This window comes from Hyperolius riggenbachi, chromosome 1 (genome assembly GCF_040937935.1).
Source record: "Hyperolius riggenbachi isolate aHypRig1 chromosome 1, aHypRig1.pri, whole genome shotgun sequence".
Taxonomy (NCBI): Eukaryota; Metazoa; Chordata; class Amphibia; order Anura; family Hyperoliidae; genus Hyperolius; species Hyperolius riggenbachi.
This window is the reverse complement of record NC_090646.1, coordinates 238041678-238063873: the sequence shown is the minus strand read 5'-3', so window position 1 is coordinate 238063873 and position 22196 is coordinate 238041678. Positions and strand designations below refer to the sequence as shown.

Here is a 22196-nt window from a genome sequence, read left to right as displayed (position 1 = left end):
AATCTTTTATTTCGCCAAGCACGACTGAGTCATGCCCGGAATTGGTTTTGGCAGTTAAAGGGCTAGTGTGGAACAGGACATACAAAGCACAGCAGTTAAACATTAACTGAGTTGCTCGCTCATTTTGTACAGTGGGAAGAGAGTTCATAGAGTTGACAGCTGAGGGGGAAGAAGTTGTTCCTGTGTCTTGTGGTTCTGGTGTAGTTGGACCGGAGTCTGGGGCTCGAGAGAAGCTGGGGGAAGAAGCAGAAGCCCAGGTGAGACGGATCCTCGGTGATCCTCAGAGCTCTGGAGCGCAGTCTGGCGTTAAAAGGTTGATCCAGGGAAGGAAGTGGTTTCCCAATGATTCTCTCCGCTGATTTTACGACCCTCTGTAGTTTGTGTCGGTCACTGGCGGAGGAGCCAGCGTACCAGTCCAGTATGGAAGAGCAGAGGACAGATTAAATTGTGGCGGTGTAGACGTTCCCGGGCCATGCTGAACTTCAGTTTACAGAGGAAAAAACCAAAAATTAGCTTACCTGGTAATGCTGTTTTTAATAACCCTCCAGGACAGGTGCTACATATGAGATATGGGCCCGCCCCCAACAGGAAACACATCAAACTAGCCCTCTATAACTTCCACCTCTAGCCTCTACCTGCCAGTATGTTCCAATTAACTGTTCCGATAGAATGCCTCACATATTACATAAATACATGCTTACAACTTAATTTTACATCATACATGTTTACAACATATAGTTTTCCGTATGCACATAAGTTTTTAGGGTGGGTCACCTGTCCTGGAGGGTTATTAAAAACAGCATTACCAGGTAAGCTAATTTTGGTTTTTTCAAATAACCCTCCAGGACAGGTGCTACATATGAGATGATATGCAATAAGCAGCACTAACCTTAGGGAGGGATCACAGCTTGAAGAACTTTCCTTCCAAAAGTTTGTTCTTCCGCTGATAGTAGATCCAGCCTGTAGTGTCTAATGAAGGTGTTCGACGTCTTCCAGGTTGCCGCTTTGCAGATGTCGGTTGCCGTAGCTCCAGCTCTGTAAGCCCAGGAAGTTGCAACTGACCTAGTTGAGTGTGCTGTTATTTCCTTTGGACAGGGAACTCCTTTAAGTCTATATGCTTCCTTAATGCAGGCTTTAATCCATCTTGCTATAGAGGCTTTAGACATACTATTCCCTTTTGTTGCACCCGAAAAATTAACAAATAATGTTGTAGATTTTCTAAACTCCTTTACTCTATCCAAATAAAATAATAAACATCTTCTGACGTCTAACTTATGCCATCTAATCTCTCTAGGATCAGTGGCATTTTTACAAAAGGATGGCAAAACAATTTCCTGCATCCTATTGGATAGAGTAGCGACCTTTGGCAAGAACTCACTTGCCGTCTTCAGGACTACTCTGTCATGAAAAATGGAACAAAATGGTTCAACAGAACTTAGAGCTTCCAGCTCGCTTATTCTCCTTGCTGAGGTAATAGCTACTAAAAAAATGGTCTTCATTGTTAAGAATCGTAATGGAATTTCATTCAATGGTTCAAAATCATCACTCATCAAACTGTTTAGAACTAAAGTCAAATCCCAACTTGGATATGAACATTTAATTACCGGCCGAGACCGTTCTACTGATTTCAAAAATCTGATAACTAAGGGTTCTAAGGCTAACCGCCTATTAAGAAAAACTGAAAGGGCTGCAACCTGCACTTTCAATGTGCTCAATGCCAGTTTCTTGTCAATTCCATCTTGCAAGAATTCTAGTACTGTAGCCAGTCTATTTGATCTCAGGCCTGATTCCTTTTTCCATTTACAAAAGGTTTTCCAATATTTTAGGTAGATTACTCTTGTAACACTCTTCCTACTGTTTAATATCGTCTTTGTCACTCTGTCCGATAGCCCCCTTCTCTTTAGGATTTGCCCCTCAGAAACCACGCTGTCAGCTGAAGATTGGGAATCTGAATCCATTCGCCTTCTTTTCTGAGAAGGTTGTGCCTGTCTCTCAACTGGATCGGTTTGTCCACTAACATCGATTTTAACATTGGGAACCAGAGTCGTTTTGGCCAATTGGGTGCAATCAGTATCAGATACATTGCAGTTGATCTCAGCTTCTGCATTACTATTGATAATAGAGGGATTGGAGGGAATGCATAGGCGATCTGAAAGTCCCATGTCTGTGCTAACGCATCTACCCCCAAAGCTCCTCTTGGGTCTAATGAGAAAAATTGGTTGCAGTGCGTGTTCTCCCAATTGGCGAACAGATCTATCTGCGGATGACCCCATCTTTGTGTCAATTCCTTGAATATATTTGGATTTAAACTTAGTTCTGAATTGGACAATTTTTCTCTGCTCAACAGATCCGCCATGGTATTTAGGGATCCCTTGAGGTGCACTGCTGAAATTGACTGAAGATTTTGCTCTCCCCAATCTAATATCTCCAGCACTAGTCTCAACAGCCGTTCTGACCTTGTTCCACCCTGCTTGTTCAGATACATGACAACTGTCATGTTGTCTGACCGGATCTGAATATAGTGGCCCCTTATCCTGTCTGTCGCTTGAGTTAACGCTACCTTCACTGCCAGCAATTCTCGATAATTTGAAGACTGAACTATCACTTCCCTTGGCCAAGTCCCCTGTAAATAAATGCCTTCTATGTGAGCCCCCCATCCTGTGAGGCTGGCATCTGTTGTCAGGACCTTTGTTACTGGACACCTCCACAAGCGACCCTGTATTAGATTGGGCTCCTGAACCCACCAATCCAAAGATTGCTTTATATTTTCTGGTATGCATAGGGTCTGATCTAGGACTGACTGATCTCCTTTCCAATTCTGTAACAGCCATAGCTGTAGCGGTCTTATATGTTTTAGTGCCCAATATACTGCCGGGGCTGTGGAGGTTAAAAACCCCAACAGTCTCATGACTTGTCTGGGTGTCGTGGTTGCTTCCTTCTGACACTGCCGCACCATTGTCTGGAGCTTTAATGTCTTGTCCCCAGGAAGGAACAATCTCTGGGCCACCGAGTTTACCGTGAATCCCAGAAATTGAATTTCTTGTGTTGGAACCAGGAATGATTTTTGAAAATTTACTAACGACCCTGTCTGTTCCAAAAGTTGTATCACCATATTCTTGTGCCTCTCTAGATCCTGTATACTGTCGGCTACTACCAATAAATCGTCTAGATAAGGGATTATAAGAATTCCCTTCAGATGTAGAGCTCCCACAATCTCTGCCATCACCTTTGTGAAAATTCTGGGAGCTGAAGAGATTCCGAACGGAAGACAGCAGAATTGAAAATGTTCTGGACCTGAAACTGTCATTACACTGAAACGAAGGAAAGCTTGAGACTCTTTCCTTATTGGGATATGCCAGTAAGCATCTGTTAGATCTATATTGATCATAAAACAATCCGGGGACAGAAGGTTTCGCATTGTAAATACAGTTTCCATTCGAAATCTCTCGTACCTTATATAAGGATTCAGGGGTTTGAGGTTCAATATCAGCCGATACTTCCCCGTGGGTTTTTTTACTAGGAATATTCTTGAATAAAACCCTTGTTTCTCCTGAGCAGGTGGAACTCTGCATACTACATCTCTTGCTAGCATGTCCTTTACTATTTCTTGCATGGCCTCCTTTTCCTCTGGAACTTTTGGGGGTGAAGTCACTATAAATCGTTTGGGAGGATTTCTTGAAAATTGAATCTTGTATCCATTCTCTATTAGGTCTAAAATGAATTTGTTTCTTGTCATTTCTTTCCAACCTAATAGGAACTTCTTTAACCTTCCCCCCACCTTGTTGGCGTCATGGTTTACTCTTTCTTTCCGTTGATGTAAACAACGGACTTCTTTTGGTGAATCCCCTATTACCTGTCCAGGGTTTACGTTTCTGCTGTTCTCTCCCCTGCGTCTGCCTCTTCCGAAAAAAAGGTTTCTTTTTTGTTTCAAACTTCCTCTTTTTCGGAAAAGTTGCTTTTTTACTAGCTGTACGCTCTAACACTTCCTGGAGCTGTGGGCCGAACAGTAAATCACCTGAAAAGGGAAGAGCACAGGCTCTAGATTTTGATGCTTGACTGCCATCCCATGTTTTTATCCATAAATTTCTGCGAGCACTATTTATCAGTGCGGTAGATTTAGCTGTAATCCTTAGAGATTCTGAGGCTGCATCAATGACGTAGTCATTACCTCCCTCTACTACCTCAACAGCTTCTAAAATATCTTTTTTAGGGGCATCCTCATTAATCAATTTTTTTATTCTTTCCAACCATACTGACATTGTGCGAGATACACAGGTAGTTGCAGCGGCTGGTTTAAAGTTGGTCGCAGTAGCTGACCATGCTTTTTTGAGAGAAAACTCAATCTTTTTATCCCCCGGATCCTTAAGCCGACCTAAATCCTCAAAAGCCAACTCGTTATCTTTATCTACTTGGCTAAAGGCGGCATCAAGTTTGGGGCATGACTCCCATAATTTAGCGTCCTCCTCTGAGAAAGGAAACCGCCTTTTAAAACCTCTTGAGATAAATAATCTTTTATCCGGGTCTTTCCATTGTAACATAATCAGATTCTTCATTGCACTATGAAATGGAAAACAGAGTTGCTCTGAGGGTTCCATACCCGTGTATAACTTATCATGTAAAGACTTTTCAGATGTCTTCTTTTGAGGAATGTCAAGAGTTGAATAAATTGCCTTAAGTAACTCTTCTGTTTCCTCAGAAGCAAACTTAAATTTGGATGATTTAAAAGCGTCATCCGCTTCCTCCTGTTCTGACAGCTCTTCTGAAGACCTGGAGTCCAGGTCACCAGTTTCCTGGTGACTATCCTGTTCCTCTTCAGAAGAATAAATTATTCTAGGTGACTTTCCTAAAGCCTTTCTAGGTTTGACTGAGGGAGCCGACTGTTGTCCTTGTGCTGCGGTAGTCGGTAGGCTTTCTCTGAAGGCCTTAAAGGTCTCCACCATCTCTTGACGCATAGTGAACATGAAGTCTTTACATGAAGCAGTATTATCCTCATTAATAATGCTTGATATACACTTTTGACAGGAAGCTTTTGGCCAGTGCAGTTGTAAGGGTTTATTACACAATATGCAACTCCTGGGCCTATCAGAGCTATCAGACTCCATAGCTCCCTAGAAACATACAAATAACATAATCAATATGTCATAATGATACTCTTTTCATACCAATTAATATGCAAACAGTTATTGGTAATCTTAAGAAAACTAGGTATAGTATGATTCCACCAATTAGTGAAATACTATATATTTTTTTTTATTTTTTTTTTTCAGGTATCATTGCAAAAACGCATAGACCCTGTGTAAAACAAAATTGTTACTTAAAGAAATTGCTGTTAATAATAGTGACAATCTTTCGTATCCACCATAAAATCAGCTTTGCCATATATAATATAATAAATTATAGCGCAAACCAACGAGATAATCATGCTATAGGATATGCAGACCTCGTTGAAACCATGTGGCCTACGTCAATAGTCATCATAAAACATTAGACTGTAGCCACTATTATGTATTCAGACCTACTGATCAGACTGCGGCCTTAGTGAATTACTACATCACCACCATTCAGCAGACCTCATGGATCAGTATGCGGCCAAACAGATTTCAGACCTTCGCAGATCAGACGGGCGACTGTCCTCCGACACTGCCCCACTTACCTGATCTGCCGTCTTCTGCTTTGCGTCCATCTCCTTCACCATCTCCAACGCGTGTGAAGGTTTGAACGCCGCGGCATCTAAACAGGCGCTCGAACCGGAACTGGAAATGACGCCACCGGACGTGACGTCATACTCAGGGCGGAAGTACTGTACGGAGAGCGCCAATGCCCTAGCCTCCGCTTGGACCTGCTGCCCCGCACTCCGCTTCCTCCAAGAGACCACCATTACGCCTCCGCTTGGCACTGTCCCCTCCGTCGCGCGTATGGCCTCCGCCTTAGCTGCCTCCAATGCCGCTCCTCTGGATACCGCTGCACCTGCCGGTTTTCGCCAAAGGAATCCACCAGCCTGTGGATAAAGGTAACCTCCAGAACCCCACCAGGATAGGGCTACCCAAACTAGTTCTCCATGGCCTCAGCACTGCCTGGCTGCTGACCACTCCACTAGCTAGAGAGCTAGGTGTTCCCCGGAACAGGAAACACAAAGAACTGGCAGGTAGAGGCTAGAGGTGGAAGTTATAGAGGGCTAGTTTGATGTGTTTCCTGTTGGGGGCGGGCCCATATCTCATATGTAGCACCTGTCCTGGAGGGTTATTTGAAAAAATAGCCTCTTCTGGGCTATGCTCTTGGTGGAGGTCGTGTTGGCTTTACAAGTCAGGTCCTTGGAGATATTAGTGCCTAGGAGGCCTGCGCAGGGGATGCTTTCAAACTCCATGTCATCAATGCAGATTGGAGGTGGGGTGGGAGCATGCCTCCTAAAGTCAATCAACTCAATGGTTTTCCTGGTGTTGAGGACCAGGTCGTTCTAACACCAGTGGCAAATTCTGTCAACCTGGTGGTGGTACTCCTGCTCACCTACTGCATTCAGATCCAATTTGCAGACCATTTTTAGTGCCTATGTGAACTCAACTTAAGTGTCTATTTTTTTTTATACCTCTAAGGTGCCCATACACTGATTTTCTCAATCAATTCCTTACAGATTTGATTCATCAAAAGAAAAAAAAAAATTGGAAGCATAGGATTCTTAGGCAAGCTTGCTGGCATCTGAGGTAAAATACAAGTACAGTAGGCATTCGCTATTATGTTTGTTTACAATTCAGATTACGCTTCCACTAAATAGAATGCACTCTGTGCTTCACATCTAGAAGAGCAATCATCTGCGATCCTCAGATATCCTCTATAATAAAACCCGTGTCCCTGCGTGTGCGGTCTCTGTGCATCTGGTCCGTGCTTTTTGCTACTGCGCATGTGCGCAGCACGGACGCAGCCTCACATACAGTAGGACAGGGATGCGGCAAGGGAGCCAGGCGGGCGTGTGAGTGGGCGGCCGGGTGTGCATGCAACGGGTCCGTGCGTGCTGCGGCGGCTGTGCGGCACTTGTGCACGCAGTACATGCGGCGAGAAACACAGACCCTAGAGCCCGTTTTCAATTGGGCTTGGGTCTGCTAGTATTAGCAATAAAGCACACAGTCTCTTGCAAGTGATTGCAAAATAAATGAATACAGAACAGATTATGTAACCCATAGAGCATTATTGCAACTACCAGTACCCATACGAACACACTGAGCTGCTTCTGCAATGCTTCACTAGAAGGGGGGGGGGGGGGGGGGGGGGGGGGGGGGGGGGGGGGGGAACCAAAAAAAAACAAAAAAACACCTTTAAAAAAACACTAAGGCCAGGGTCACACTTAGCAGAATTGCATGCGGTTTCCATTATGTGCTTTGCAACACATGCGATTCAAAGAAGTGTGACCCTGGCCTAGTGCTCAAATAAATAGCTGCTGATCACAAAGTAAGGCAGAAGTGGTCCAACAGTACATTTGTCAGCTCTATAAATAATTATTTAGCTATCTTGAAATATTGTATAATCACCCAAAACAGTTCTCAGCCTGAGGTCTGGGGAAGCCTGGGGTACATTGGCATCTGTCAGGAGGTCCCTCAGGGGTGGCAGACAAAATGGCGGATCTCTCACCCAGGTTTTATGGTGAGGTGTCTGGCACAGCTGCAGGAGTCTCGGCGGCAGTATAGCAGAAGGGCTATGGGAAAATGGCACCCGAAACCCAGCACTGGAGTCTATTTGTGTTTCCAGTGCCTAGGCCCGCCCACCATTTTCCTGTAGCCCTGAACTGCATGCCAGTGTGGGAGATTTGCAGCAGCAGCTGCGTTATTAAGAAACAGGGAGCAATGCTGGAAGAGAGAAGAGAGGTCACATGTTAGGTAAATTGTTTTTATTTTCAGGTGCCACTGTCACCACGGATATTAGGGAGCACTACTGCCTCACTACACGTATTCTGGGTGAAACACTACCACATACCGGTACCTATTTTGGGGAGGAAACACTCCCAGAATGGCCTCAATTCACTAAGCAGTTTAGACTAGTCTACTGATGGTTTGGTGTAATGTTTTAGACCTGTTTTTAGACCTGGTTTAAAACATTCGGTAATTAGGTAAAGCAGTGGAAATTATCAAAAAATGCAATTCATAAAGGCAAACAAGGAGTAACCACTCCCACTTTTTCTGACAGATTAGACTAGCTGATTTCTGTAGGTTAAGTAATTCTGTGAGGTATTTTAGACGTGAGGATGAAACCTTTTGGATTAACCTCCTGAGCGGTCTGGACGAGCTCAGCTCGTCCATCACCGCCGGAGGCTGCCGCTCAGGCCCTGCTGGGCCGATTTTTATCAAATAAAGTGCAGCACACGCAGCCGGCACTTTGCCAGCCGCGTGTGCTGCCTGATCGCCGCCGCTCTGCGGCGATTCGCCACGAGCAGCGGCGAAAGAGGGCCCCCCTAGCCGCCTGAGCCCTGCGCAGCCGGAACAAAAAGTTCCGGCCAGCGCTAAGGGCTGGATCGGAGGCGGCTGACGTCAGGACGTCGGCTGACGTCGATGACGTCACTCCGCTCGTCGCTATGGCGACGATATAAGCAAAACAAGGAAGGCCGCTCATTGCGGCCTTCCTTGTTTATTCTGGGCGCCGGAGGCGATCGGAAGATCGCCTCCGGAGCGCCCTCTAGTGGGCTTTCATGCAGCCAACTTTCAGTTGGCTGCATGAAATAGTTTTTTTTTTATTTAAAAAAAACCCTCCCGCAGCCACCCTGGCGATTTAATCAGAACGCCAGGGTGGTTAACTACGCAGGAGATTAATTGTATCCAGAGGAGAGCTCATAAGAGGAGAAGGATGTTAGTCATAGCTACTCATTTGTGAATTGCATCTTTTGATCATTTCCCCTGCTTTACCGACCTAATTATTGAATGTTTTGGACCAGGTCTAAAACATTTGGTAATTATTAGTGAATTCCCTCTTGATGCAACTGATTTTAAACCAAACCAAACAGTAGACTCAAAACCAACAGTAGACTAGTCTTAGTGAATTGGGGTCATTATGTTTATTTTTTGAGGGAAGGGAGGGGCGAAGGAGTAAATCCCTGGGGGGGGGGGGGGCTGGGGTATTGCCACGTTATGCCTTTTGGGGGGGGCGGAAGGCACTGCAACATTATGCCTATTTTAGGGAGGACACTGCCACATTGTGCCTCTTTTTTTGGGTGGAGACACTGCCAAATTTTTCTTTTTTTGGGGGGGGGGGGGGGGAAGCTGCCACCAAGTTGTGTATTCTGGGGAAACTGTCTATTACGAGTACATCGGTAAAACGGTGTCACATTATGCTTTCTTTTTTTTTTTGGGGGGGGGGGGGGGGGGGGGTAGCTGCCACATTATGTGTAGTTATTTAAATAATTTTCCATTGTAGAACATTTATAGCGTGGAAATATGCTTCAGGCTCCATTTGCTCGGGATGACCCACAAAAAGGGTACATTCGCTGAAAAGTTTGAGAACCACTGACCTAAAAGACCATAGGCTTTTTACATACAGTAATGCTTGTAGACTCTTGTATGATGGATGTGCTAGTTACGCCAAATGAGAGGGTGTCGTGCCTGAAATGGATAAAGAGCAGATAACATTTCTCATAAACTATACGCTGCTTTCATCAGTGGCCTCAAACTGCAGCTTAAAATATACAGTACCTGACCAAGACTATAATCACCTCATCCCCTTTCCTTTTACATAGGACACTTATAGATTAACACTTTAGTGGTCACTACAGAGTCTATTCAAAGTGATAGCAGTCTATTCAAACCTGTGTGGCTAGAGTCTAGTGTCTAGTATATTCACAGCTGCAATAAGTCTGCTTGTTAGCATCTATCTAGTCAGGGATATATTAGCAGATCATATAGTCAGCATGACCTTGGTCAGCAGTGTATACATTTAAGGGTATACATTTAAAGGGTATTCATTTTAAGGGTACTTAGACAAACAGAATTATACCAGAATTGAGCCAGAAGGGAACAGACGTGAACTAGCACAAAACTCTGGGCTGTTGTTCATCTACTGATTTTCTACACCCTGCATAGAAGTACCTTCAATACCATATTGAACATACACCAGCTAAACATACAGCCAGCTAAATTTAAGCACTGCACACCCGCTTACCAAATTACTGATGGTTTCACCGAGCCTCACCAACCACACTACTGCTGATCTTCGCTGGCTGCTCCAGTGCTGAACTCCCCACCAACTGATCCATCGCCGACCTCCAGATAAGTTACGTCATTACCAACCAGACACCCCATCTACCAATCACACACAGCTGGATTTTTTGTTTGCCATCATTGATGATCTACCAACTTCACTGCTGATCTCCTATGGACTGCTCCTTACCAGATTGATTATTGATGCAACTTTGCTGAACCCCTTCAGCCACATCATTGGTGACATTTATCTCATCTTGGTCTAACTGCTGACCCCCTGTCTATGCTTCCACTCTCCACACCGCATCCTACCTTATCCCTTCAGTGCAAAATTTACCCCTTCCCTCCTATTAACTCCCTGACCCCTGCACCATTTCCCAGCTATCTCCCTCCCCATCTCGCTCTCCCCCCATCACCACAAGCTCTACCTCCACCTCCTTCTACACCTTGTCCCGTTTCTGTTTCCCCGCACCCTCTCCCCTTCTGTCTTTAGACTCCCTTTTGGCCCTCAACCCCCATGCACCTCCCTTCCCTCCCCCCCACACTCTACCCACACACCCCCTCAGCATAACCTTATTCCTATCCATCCTACCCCTAGGCATTCACTCCCTCTTTCCTGTGGCCTCTGGAATGCCAGGTCTACCCGCAATAAGCTGCTCTCTGGAACTTGCTCCCCCCAGCCACCAGACTCGCCCCCACCTTTAATACCTTCACACAAAGCTCTCAAGCCTCACCCTTTCATGCTCGCATACCCCCCTACACCAGCACCATAATATGTTCTGTTAGACACCCTCTCAACAGATACACCTATTGTCTCCACCCCCACCCTTTAGATTGTAAGCCTCTGGCAGGGCCCTCTCCCTTAGTGTTTCCAGCTTGATTATGCAATCTTACTGACAATCACCCCTTTTGTGGACTAGAACAATCTCTATTTTGACCTATGACACTGTATTATCAAATAATTTGCATGATCTTGTTTTGTTGTGAGTTTCCTGTATGTCCTACCTTGTATGTTAACCCTTTTATCTATTGTGCAGCGCTTCGTAATATGTTGGCGCTTTATAAATACAATAAATAATAATAATAATAATAATAATAATAATAATAATAATAATAATAAATAAAAATAATAATAGCACAGACCACTTTAGAACAAAAATCTCTATCACCACCATTCAAGCCATTTTGTAGTGCACTGCCACGGGCTTGACCCCATCTAAGGCAATTTACCCAATTTTTACTCTGTCACGAATTCCCCTGCGCCACAATCGCAGAAAATAGAGCACACAAAACATGATTAGGAGTGTCACTTTAACTTTGTCGCTTTGCTAAAAAAAAAAAAAAAAAGAAAAAAATTAATTTCAGGCCAGGTCTATGCTCTGGGTGGAAAAAAAAATGTGTATTTATTCTCCCCTAGAGCATGGTCAATAAACCCTACAGCAGAGTCACGTCACATATCTTTTGTGGTCTACTTCAAAGGATATTTATAAGGCACGTTCTGGGGCTAGAAACCAGATCACCGGTAGTTAATTTCTGGCTGTCCAAAACTACATTCCTACACATATCCCGATAGAGGGAAGGACTTAAAATTAATCTAGGTATAACAATATTAATTGTACTAAATAATCAGCTTTCAATAGATGCCAGGAATGTCAAAATTATCAGTTGTGCACTAGATCCGATCTGGGGGTGTTTGAGCCACAAAGAATTTGTCTATATATCTCTAATCTCTCTCTCTCCCCCTCTCTTTCCATCTATCCATCTCTCACTCTCTCTCTCTCTCTCTATCTATCTATACATTTTTAGACTCAGAGTAAAGCAAACAATGCCAAGAAAACCCATGCATCATTCTCTGCAGGTTCTGATCAACTGATGCCGTGATATGACCAGTTCAGGTATTCCATATTCTTTTCTGCCTGTCATGACAGAGGGTGGAGCTGGAGCATATAGCAGACACTGCCCATCTCCCATTACTATCTTCACCCTCCAGAAGAGAAAGGGTTAAAAATAAAACCTGCTGGACATAGGCAGCTCCTGCCAGTATCCATATTCCATCCAGGATCTAGGTGGTTATTGTTGGACTATTACCCACAGAACTTTATATCTTCTGTTTTGGACTTACCATTGCAAAGAGCACGGTAATTTGACACATAACACAGACATTATACTCAGTATTTTCAATGTATCTGTTCCATGTCTGTATTCAGTTTTATGCATTATTGTAACCAAACAGTTTGTCTAATTGCTTATTCTGAATAGATTTCCAAAGAGATCCGCATTGCCCAAGGGAACTTTACCATAACTGTTTTTATTAATATTGTTATATTGTGCCATTTCTAGAAAGGATGTTGAATTAACCCTTTTTCCTACAGTATTAACTAGAGTTAGATTTGCGTATTCACACACTGAAATGCGAATTGGTGGCAGCAACCCGATATATGAGATTGCAGATTGTGCTGATTGTACATACAATCGAAATTGTACTGTGTGGGGGACACACTAACCAATCCAAAAGGTTACTTTGCCTGCAGTGCTGAATGCCGTCAGGATAACCTCCCACACATTTATAGCTCACTCTAACATGACAAATCTTTCACCAAAAATATATGGAAAAAAAAATATATCCTGCATAGTCTGCTTAATTTGGGAGATGTGTGACTTGAGACTTCAGAACACTGTTGCTTTCTTAAGGTGTCCACTAAGGGCCCGTTTCCACTAGAGCGAATCTGCATGCGTTTTCTGCATGCAGATTCGCATAACCAATACAAGTGGATGGGGCTGTTTCCACTTGTCAGGATTTCTGTGCGGTCTGCTATGCAGAAAAAATCTGCACGGCAGAACCATCAGAATTCGCATGCCGCATACCCACACATGAATCGGCGGTAATGTAATTAAGGGCCCGTTTCCACTTGTGCGGTGGGAATCACCGCGGGAAAATTTTTCATGCGGATGCGAATTTCGCATGTGGTTGTATGCGAATTTTCATGCGATTTCGCATGGATGACTATGTATGCGAATTTAACCTTAAAGTGCCTGTGTGCTTTTCCATTGTTTTTATGCAAAATCGTATGCAAATTCGCATGAAAAGTCGCATTCCAAAACCGCATGCAAATTTCCTATTAAATACATTGTATGCGATTCACATAGCGGAATGCGGTATGCGAATTCTGATGGCTCTGCTGTGCAGATTTTTTTCTGCACAGAAAAACGCTCAGAAATCCTGACAAGTGGAAACAGGCCCATCCACTTGTATTGCCCATGCGAATTCGCATGTGGGATGCGCATGCAAATTCGCAATAGTGGAAACGGGCCCTTAACCACTTCGCCGCCCGGGTACAGTACATCTACGCTCCTTTGCACTTCAGTTCTCCGCCTGGAGCGTAGATATACACCACCCCGCCGCTACCGCAGCTGTCCGCGCACGCCGCCGATCAATGAATGAGAAAAACTGTTCCTGTTCGTTGATCTCAGCCCCCCAGCAATGATCGACTGCTTCTATGAGAAGCAGCGCGATCATTGTGAGAAAAAGCTCATTGTGAGAAAGAACTTCCTGTAAGTGTACTTCCTATGCTTACAGGACGCATTCGCAAAAAGTTACTGTGGCCAAAAAGTAAAACTACACCCAAAAGCATTTTCATATACAAATACATTATTTTACAAAATAAATTAACTCGTTAACTCCCACACTCCCCAATTGTTACCAATTTTTTTTTTTTGTAATAAAAAAATAAAAGAAATTACAATAAAAACAAACAAACAAACATAAATAGTTACCTTAGGGACTGAAATCATTAAATATTTATTTCAAGAGGGTATAACACTGTTACTTTATAAATTATGGGCTTGTAAAAAGGGATGGACGCAAAACTGAAAAAAACGCACCTTTTTTTGCAAATAAAATATTGGCGCCAAACATTGTGATAGGGACATCATTTACACAGTGTAATAACCAGGACAAATGGGCAAATAAGTTACATGGATTTTAATTACAGTAGCATGCATTATTTAAAAACTATGGCCGAAAACTGAAAAATATTTTTTTTTCCAAATGTTTTCCTATTTTCCCAGTAAAACACATTTAGAATAAAATAATTCTTGGCATACTGTCCCACCTAAAGAAAGCCTAATTGGTGGCGAAAAAAACAAGTTATAGTTCATTTCATTGTGATAATGATAAAGTTATAGGCGAATGAATGTAAGGAGAGGTGAAAGGAGAAAATTGCTCGGATGCTGAAGGGGTAAAACCCCTCAGTTGTGAAGTGGTTAATAGGAAAACCGCAAGCGTTTTAGTTTTGCGGTTTTCCGTGCGTTTTTGCGTGCGTTGTCGCTTAAAAACCCATGTCTATGCTTACCGGCATTGACATGGTTAAAACCGCATGGGCGCAAATTATTCCGCATGAAAACGCGAACCAATCCGCACCCGCATGCGGATTCGTTGTTGTGTTTTCCGCAACAGAATCGCAACGCACAAGTGGAAACGGGCCCTAACAGTTCAACTTGAAGAACAATATGAACGTTTATTTGTATGAACTATCAAAAATGAATGCTTGGGACCACTAACTCAGGGCTTCCAAATCCCGTCCTCAGTACCACCAACAGTGCAGGTTTTGCAGAAAACCACAAACATACACAGGTGAGGTAATTAGTGTCTCAGCAGCGCTGATCAACTCCCTCTGTGGATTTCCACAAAACATGCACTGTAGTACTTGAGGACAGTGCTGGGAAGCCCTGCCATAACTGACAAAAAGCTAACCAATCTGATCAGATTGATGGGACTGATTTTATTATTGTGATCAGAAGGTTCAGGAAATTTCCGTCCGTTAGTGGTCCCAAACGATCACTTCTGATCATTCATTCAAATAAATTATTTGTAAACGATCGCTCGCTAAATTGTATAGTTAGTGGCCGCCTTAAGACCAGTGCAATAAATATCACGAAATGATGAAGTTGATTGGTTGCTGGGTGAGCAACAATATTCCCTTAGCCATATATAGGGAAATTAGTAGTGCCTAACATATTCAGCATGCCAGAGCTGATGCTGTTGCTAAGAGCCACAGGATAGCAAACACGACAAATCAGGTGAGAGAAGGAAATTGAGCTAGGCAGAAATGCATTCCCCCAGGAAATGCTACCTTCACACAGTCAGAATGTGAGGTTGTCGTGTGGACATTCGGGGAAAACAACTTTTCTACAGAACACAGAACTAAAGCAGTCACAGGTTCTCATTCACTACATCTATATGCTTTCCATTTCAATTCTCAGTCAGCTATGACTATACACAATAGTCTATGAATACAATGAGAACGCAGCTTGCCTCATCAGGTCACCACAAAGTTCCAGGTTTCCTCAAGACACCAACATTGCTAATAGAAATACCACACATCTGACCAGCTAGGTGGGTTCATTGGAAAACTTTACCTGCTCACTCCTTCCATCTGTTCTTTAGTGTAGGTTTTTGCAACATCCCCAGCAACATTCTCCTTCTCTGCATTTTGCTTGTGGTGTTCTGTATTGGATGCCTTTGCTGCCTGAGGCCCATTGCTTGTAGCACCATCATCTTTTTCAAGCTTTGCCAGCAGTTCTTAAGAAAATGAAAAAGAAAATATATTTAACCACTTTAGTGCCACTGGTTTTTTTCGCTTCAAAACCAGAGCAATTTTCACATCACACTCCTCCCATTCATTCACCAATAACTGTGTCGCTACTTATCACACTGAAATGATCTATAGATCATTTGCGGGACAAACGAGGCTTTTTTTGGGCAGTACTTTTTGCTAAGACTGTTATATGCAGCTTGCAGGGAAGAAAAAGAAAAAATATATGAAACATTTTTTTCACCATCTCTTTTGATTGCCCATTTGTCCGTGTTATTACAACATTGTGTCCCTAGTACAATGTATAGCAATAATATTTTATTTTGAAATAACGGTGTATTTTTTCCCCGCTTAGTGTTTTTATTTTATACTATAACAATAGTTACAAGCCTTTATTCACAAAAGCAACAGTAATATACCCTCATGACATACATATTAAAAAAAGTCCCTAAGGTAACTTTTTATTTAATTTTTATTTAAATTACCGGTATATAATTTTATTTAACAAGTGTTTTATTTTTGTATCTATGGGGTAGGAGTGGAAGGAGTTAAAAAATAAAAATGTATTTAATTTTTCTATGTGAAAGTGTGGATGTATTTTTACTTTTTGGCCACAAGATGGTGCTACACTAACTTCCCTGTTCTAAAAATAGAAGCTGGGTGCAAGTGTTTATAACTTGTTTACATTGGCGTTTTGTTTTTTTAAATCAGAGCCTGCACTGCTGTCGGAGGCTCTGAATCACCACATTTTCCATTCCCCAATAACAGGTGGTCAAGATTGCGGCAAATGCGAATGGGAGACAAGTGACGATCATGAGTGGCGGCGGTAACTAAACAGTACGCATTTCTACGCCCTTGAGCCTGAAGTGAAGTATACAGGGGTGTAGATATGCATAGCAAGGGTGCTGAAGTGGATAATAAAAACAAAGGCTGCGCTCAAACAGTTTAACCAGTTGGGGATCGGCCACTTAACCCCCCCATAAGGACCAGAGCCATTTGCCAGGCTCCGGCCCCTCCAGCTTAGATAGCCAGGGATAGGTATTCCCTGTATGGATGGTCAAGCGTGGTTGACCCTGGTTAGGTAGGGGTCCCCAGCGCAGGCGGCCTCCATTACTCACCTCCCTGTGTCCTGCAATGAGCAGCTCTCCCCCGCCTCCTCTCTCACCGACATGCAGCCTTGCACTGCCGCTACGTTTCAGCTCCCGGGCTTGATGACGTCATAAAGTCGGGACCCGAACTTAATGACAGAGCGAGGATGGATGTTGGGCAGAGCGGAAGGGGAGAGATGATCGCCGGAGGGGTGTCAGGAAGGTGAGTGGATCCTCTTCCTACAGCCGCTGCGCTTCAGTGATCACTACGATAGACGGCGATCGTAGTGATCGATTTGACCAGGAGACAATCGCCAATTGCTCATGATCAGTGAGGGGCGAATCAGCCGTCATGACAGCCGATTCCCCCCCACCGGGTGCGCACGATCACGTCAGGAGCAGTGGGGAACTTCAAGGACACTAGAGTTACATCCTATCAGCCAAAGACCGCCACACAGAGGACATAACGCTAACGGCCTTGGTCCCATAGAGGTTAAAAGGGTCTTGCTGATCACCAACATTATAGTCTCATTATGGGAAGAATTAGAAGTCGGCTACAAGATGGAAGTTAACCCCATTTACAACAGCCCCCAACTCAGAAACAGTGCATCCCAAGGATGCGGGGCATAGTGCAAATGAAAGCCGATGCTCAACTTTCCAACGATAACTTTTCCTGAGCCCAAAGCCGATCACCAAACTGTGCCCACTTCCTCCTCCTCGTGCTGAAGGATTGCTTCTTCATGGAAGGCCCTACAACTGCAGATCAGCAAGACTTGACTTTCATTGGGTACTTCCCAGATCCCAGTGTGTAATAAAGCCTTTAATCTTTCTCCATGGCTGCATGGGGCTTCTACCAGCCCATGCAGCCATCCTGTGTCCTCGCAGTCACTCATGGCTCTTCCAGTCTCCTCCTGCCAGCTAGTTTCATTTTTGCCGACTGGGAGTCGGCCGGCTGCCATTCGTACCCTTTTATGCATTCCCGCTGGTGCAGGAAGCTATCGCGGACACTAACAAATACATTTTACGCATTACGGGTGCAATGCGTAAACTTTTATGCATTGCACCAGCAACGCGTAAAAATGTACGTGTTAATGTCCGCGACAGCTTCCTGCATCAGCGGGAATGCGTAAAAAGGTACGCATGGCGGCCAGCCGACTCCCAATTGGCAAAAACGAAACTAGCTGGCAGCGGGATACCGGAAGAGCCATGAGTGACTGAGGACACAGGATGGCTGTATGGGCTGGTAGAAGCCCCAGGTAAGTGAAACTTTTTTCGGTTTAGGTTTCCTTTAACCCCCTGGCGGTATGAAAAATTCCGCCAGGGGGCAGCGCAGCAGTTTTATTTATTTATTTATTTATTTTTTAAATCATGTAGCGAGCCCAGGGCTCGCTACATGATAGCCGCTGCTCAGCGGCATCCCCCCGCCCGCTTCGATCGCCTTCGGCGATCTCCGATCAGGAAATCCTGTTCAAAGAACGGGATTTCCTGGAGGGCTTCCCCCGTCGCCATGGCGACTGGGCGGGATGACGTCACCGACGTTGGGACGTCATTGGGAGTCCCGGATTCACCCCTCGGCGCTGCCTGGCACTGATTGGCCAGGCAGCGCACGGGGTCTGGGGTAGGGGGGCCGCGCGCCGCAACGGATAGCGGCGATCGGGCGCGGGCCGGCGGCGATCAGTGTGCTGGCGCAGCAAAAAAAAAAAAAAAAAAGAAGATGTAAAATCGGCCCAGCAGGGCCTGAGCGGCACCCTCCGGCGGCTTACACCGTGTCACACACGGGGTTACCGCTAAGGAGGTTAAGGACACCTGAAGTGAGAGAGCTATGAAGGTTGCCAGATTTATTTCCTGTTAAACAATACCAGTTACCTGGAGTTCTGCTGATCTATCTGGCATCAGTAGTGTCTGGATCAAAACAAACATGCAGCAAATCCAGTCAGACTCGAGTCAAAAACATTTGATCTGTATGTTTGTTCAGGGTCTATGGCTGTCACGGACGGTTGCGGGGCCGCAGACGCGTCCTGGAACCGCCCGTGAAGAAAAAGCGATCGCACTCGATTCCTCTTCAGATCACTAGAATCGGGATTGATTGTGTAGGAGCCTCTGCTTAATAACTGCAGGATGGCTCTTGATATGCTAATGAGCAGGAACAAACCCTTGTGCTCAGGAAGCTAATCCCAGCAGGGGGCTATTCAAAGCCTGCTTCTTTCACAGACTGGCCGGAGCCACTTAGCCAGCCATAAGAAAAGCATGTTTTCCTGTCGGTATACGAAAACCGTATGTCGCACAGCTATAAAATTCATATCGCCTTGTTCGGTAAAACCTGGCCATCGTGCTGATATGACATACATTGTGATAGCCTGTCCGGTTATTGAGATATGAATCTTCTCAGGAGCCTGACCCGCTGGCTTAGCCATGTCTGATGTCATATTAATCTTTATTTTCCAACAAGTATGAATCTCTTACCCCCCTAAATATAACGTGTATGGTTCAGGAGTTACAGCATTTCATAAGTTTAGCCCTAAAATCTCTCAGAGGGAATGAACTGTCATTTGTTGGTAACTCAGAGGGGGCCGACATTGCCACACCCCCAAACCAGCTTCATCAAAAGCACAGAGCCAGCAGGCGGGCTTCAGTCCTCCAAATTCCACCTTCCTGAGAGCACATTGCCAGCCAGAGGACACATGGTTGGCGGCCATCTTGTCTAAGCTGAAACATAGGACACATGGCTAGCGGCCATCTTGATCGGCCATCTTTGCTGAAACTGAACAAAGGACATCTTCCATATTGCTTGGATTTTAAACTTTGCTGAACTGAACAAAAAGGAACTCTACAAGTTTTCCCACTAAAGGACATCTTTCCAGGAACTAAGTATTTTTTCTCCCTTCTTTTATTTTCCATACCGGCTATTACTGTTTTAATAATTGTTGATTTTAATAATTGTCTGTATATATTAAATTATTTATATTGCTTTCAATAAACCGACGCGATCGTCAGTTGTTCTAGCTACCCTATTATTCAGCACACACAGAACTGATCCCAGGTCTCTGAAGAGACGCTACTATTGTTTGTTGTTGGCTAGACAGAATACAGCGTGTTTTAACCGTTTTTATTCGCAGGATCAGTCAGGCAGTCGGGTCCACTGGCCCATTTCAGTGGTGGTGGCAGTTATACCCTGGAATCGTGTGTAAATTGTAATTACCGTACCTCACAGGCTCCCTTCTGGTTTGTCTGCGGTTTGTTCCCAACGGTTCCTGCGCATTGACTGCGACCAGAGTTCGCACAATTCGTGCGCCGGCACAGTTTGGAAGGCCATTTGCGGTCTGACCACTAGGGCCTCCTGTGACAATGGCTAAGAGTAATAGGGCCCATACACGCTCAACCAAACCCCCTGATTGAGTTTGGTCTGTTGGACATAAGGCGTGTGTACGTGTGACAAACGACTAGACCAGGGACCGATAACAGGCGCTTTGCCCGATCCATCCTGCGGATCAACTCACACAACTGTTGGGACGATATGGTGCAGTTAGCCACGTGTGTTTAACGTCATTTGAACGATGTACTAGTTTTTAAGGCCATGTCATGCAGTCCATCGTTTCGCTTGCACGTACAGTGTTTGAATGAGCTGGCTGTTTAGTTAGTTGGTGCATGGAAAATACAAGTCGTATCAACTGTTTGTTGCAGTGTCGGTCGTGCACCTTGTTGGATGTGCATATGAGCCTTTAGAAGCAGGACATTCATGCAATTTGCACAGTTTAAAAGCTAATAAATATGGCAGCCTCCATATCTCTCTCATCTGCAGGTGTTCTTTAAATGCTACACTGCACTCAGAGCAGAGAGAAACTGTACAGGATTATGCAGTGCTTGCCACCAAAAGCTAGTCTCAGCAGGAAATGGCGGAGGTTGGGAGGGGTCAGATGATCAGCTGCCTGCCTGGGAGCATGCACTATTCTTTTTTACTTGAATAAAAATAAACTTGCTGCAACCTGCTCGGGAGCATGAATACTGGTGGGAGTAGAGGACGCATTTTATGCAATTCCAGTTCTCACAATAGGCCTTCCAGCCCACCACAGGAATAGCATGAGCTGGGGCAGCAACGCCCTTGCTACCAGTTTTCTCTCTAACTTCTGCATCAAAATATGAGAATTGTGTGAGTAACGGCAGTCCTCCATTCACCTTTTCAAGCAATGAAAAATCAGAAAGAGTAAAAACTAGGGCTTTAAATGTGACATCATGACAAACAATAAAAAGTTCCTTACAACAGAATGTTGCAATTTGCCTGATGTAAATTCCATGCACCCAAAGGCATTACAACCTGTGATCAAACACCCGATCTGTCTGCAGAGATCAGACAGGGTTTCAGTAATGCGTTTTATGAAATAAAAGCATCAGGTCCTGTTACTACTTAAAACAGGAGACAGAAGACAACACACAGTTCATACTGGCTAGGCTAGTTTGCACATCATCATGAACGTACTAAGGAACGCTTGAAATACCACACTGTGTTTACATACACACACTTCCCATAAGCACAATATCTTCATGTTCACTCTCCCTCAGAAATCAAGAAAAAGAAAAAAAATAATAAAGAAAAGAAACTACAATTATAGCTACAAGACAATGCCTGAAGGGTATTTACATGGAAACATTTCCAAAAACTCCTACATACAATACATTACAGTGTTCTCCCCAGGCTCTTTTAGCCGGGTGCTCCACCTGGCTAGTTTTGGTGAGCACCCGGCTGTCATCGGTTCAACTTCACCTCTGCTGTAAGCAGAAATGTGCAGAGAAGCACTGGCCCTGCATTCTTTCATTTCGCCCCACCCGGCTACTTTTTGATGCCACCCGGCTACTTTTTCATGCCACCCGGCTACTTTTTCATGCCACCCGGCTGGAAAACAATTCTGGTGAGAACACTGCATTATATTATTGTTGTTAATGTCCATTGCAGCCAGCCTATGTTGCATTCATTTCAAAATGAACATTGTAAAAGTGAGAGTTGGAAGCAGCACAGACAGGGGGAAGAGATTTTCTGTAACACTGGGGAAGGCAAATGCAGGACAACACACATCCTCTCCCAGCTTCAGAAGTCTGATTTAAAACATGAATTTCAAAGCTTGCAGACCAAAAAAAGAAATAAAACTGCAGGTAAGTCTCAACATCACTCATACCTGTACATGCTTTAATCTTACTAGGCACACTTAAAGTGCACCTAAACTGAGAGGGATACGGAGGTTTATTTTTAAAGAGGAGCTGTTAGCCATACCATCTAAGAAAAAAAAAGACCCCACATATACAAGTAGATAAATACTTGCTCTACTTACATAACATACGTATTACACTGT

General features: G+C 44.2%; 1 protein-coding gene across 1 annotated transcript in view; it reads right to left on the bottom strand.

The window, feature by feature from the left end:
* The window catches only part of DNAJB14 (DnaJ heat shock protein family (Hsp40) member B14), a 69187-nt gene that overhangs the window by 23289 nt on the left and 23702 nt on the right, over positions 1-22196 (bottom strand). The window contains exon 2 of the mRNA XM_068231725.1: positions 15591-15753. Coding sequence (XP_068087826.1) covers positions 15591-15753 — 163 coding nt within the window. The remainder of the gene's footprint in view (positions 1-15590; positions 15754-22196) is intronic.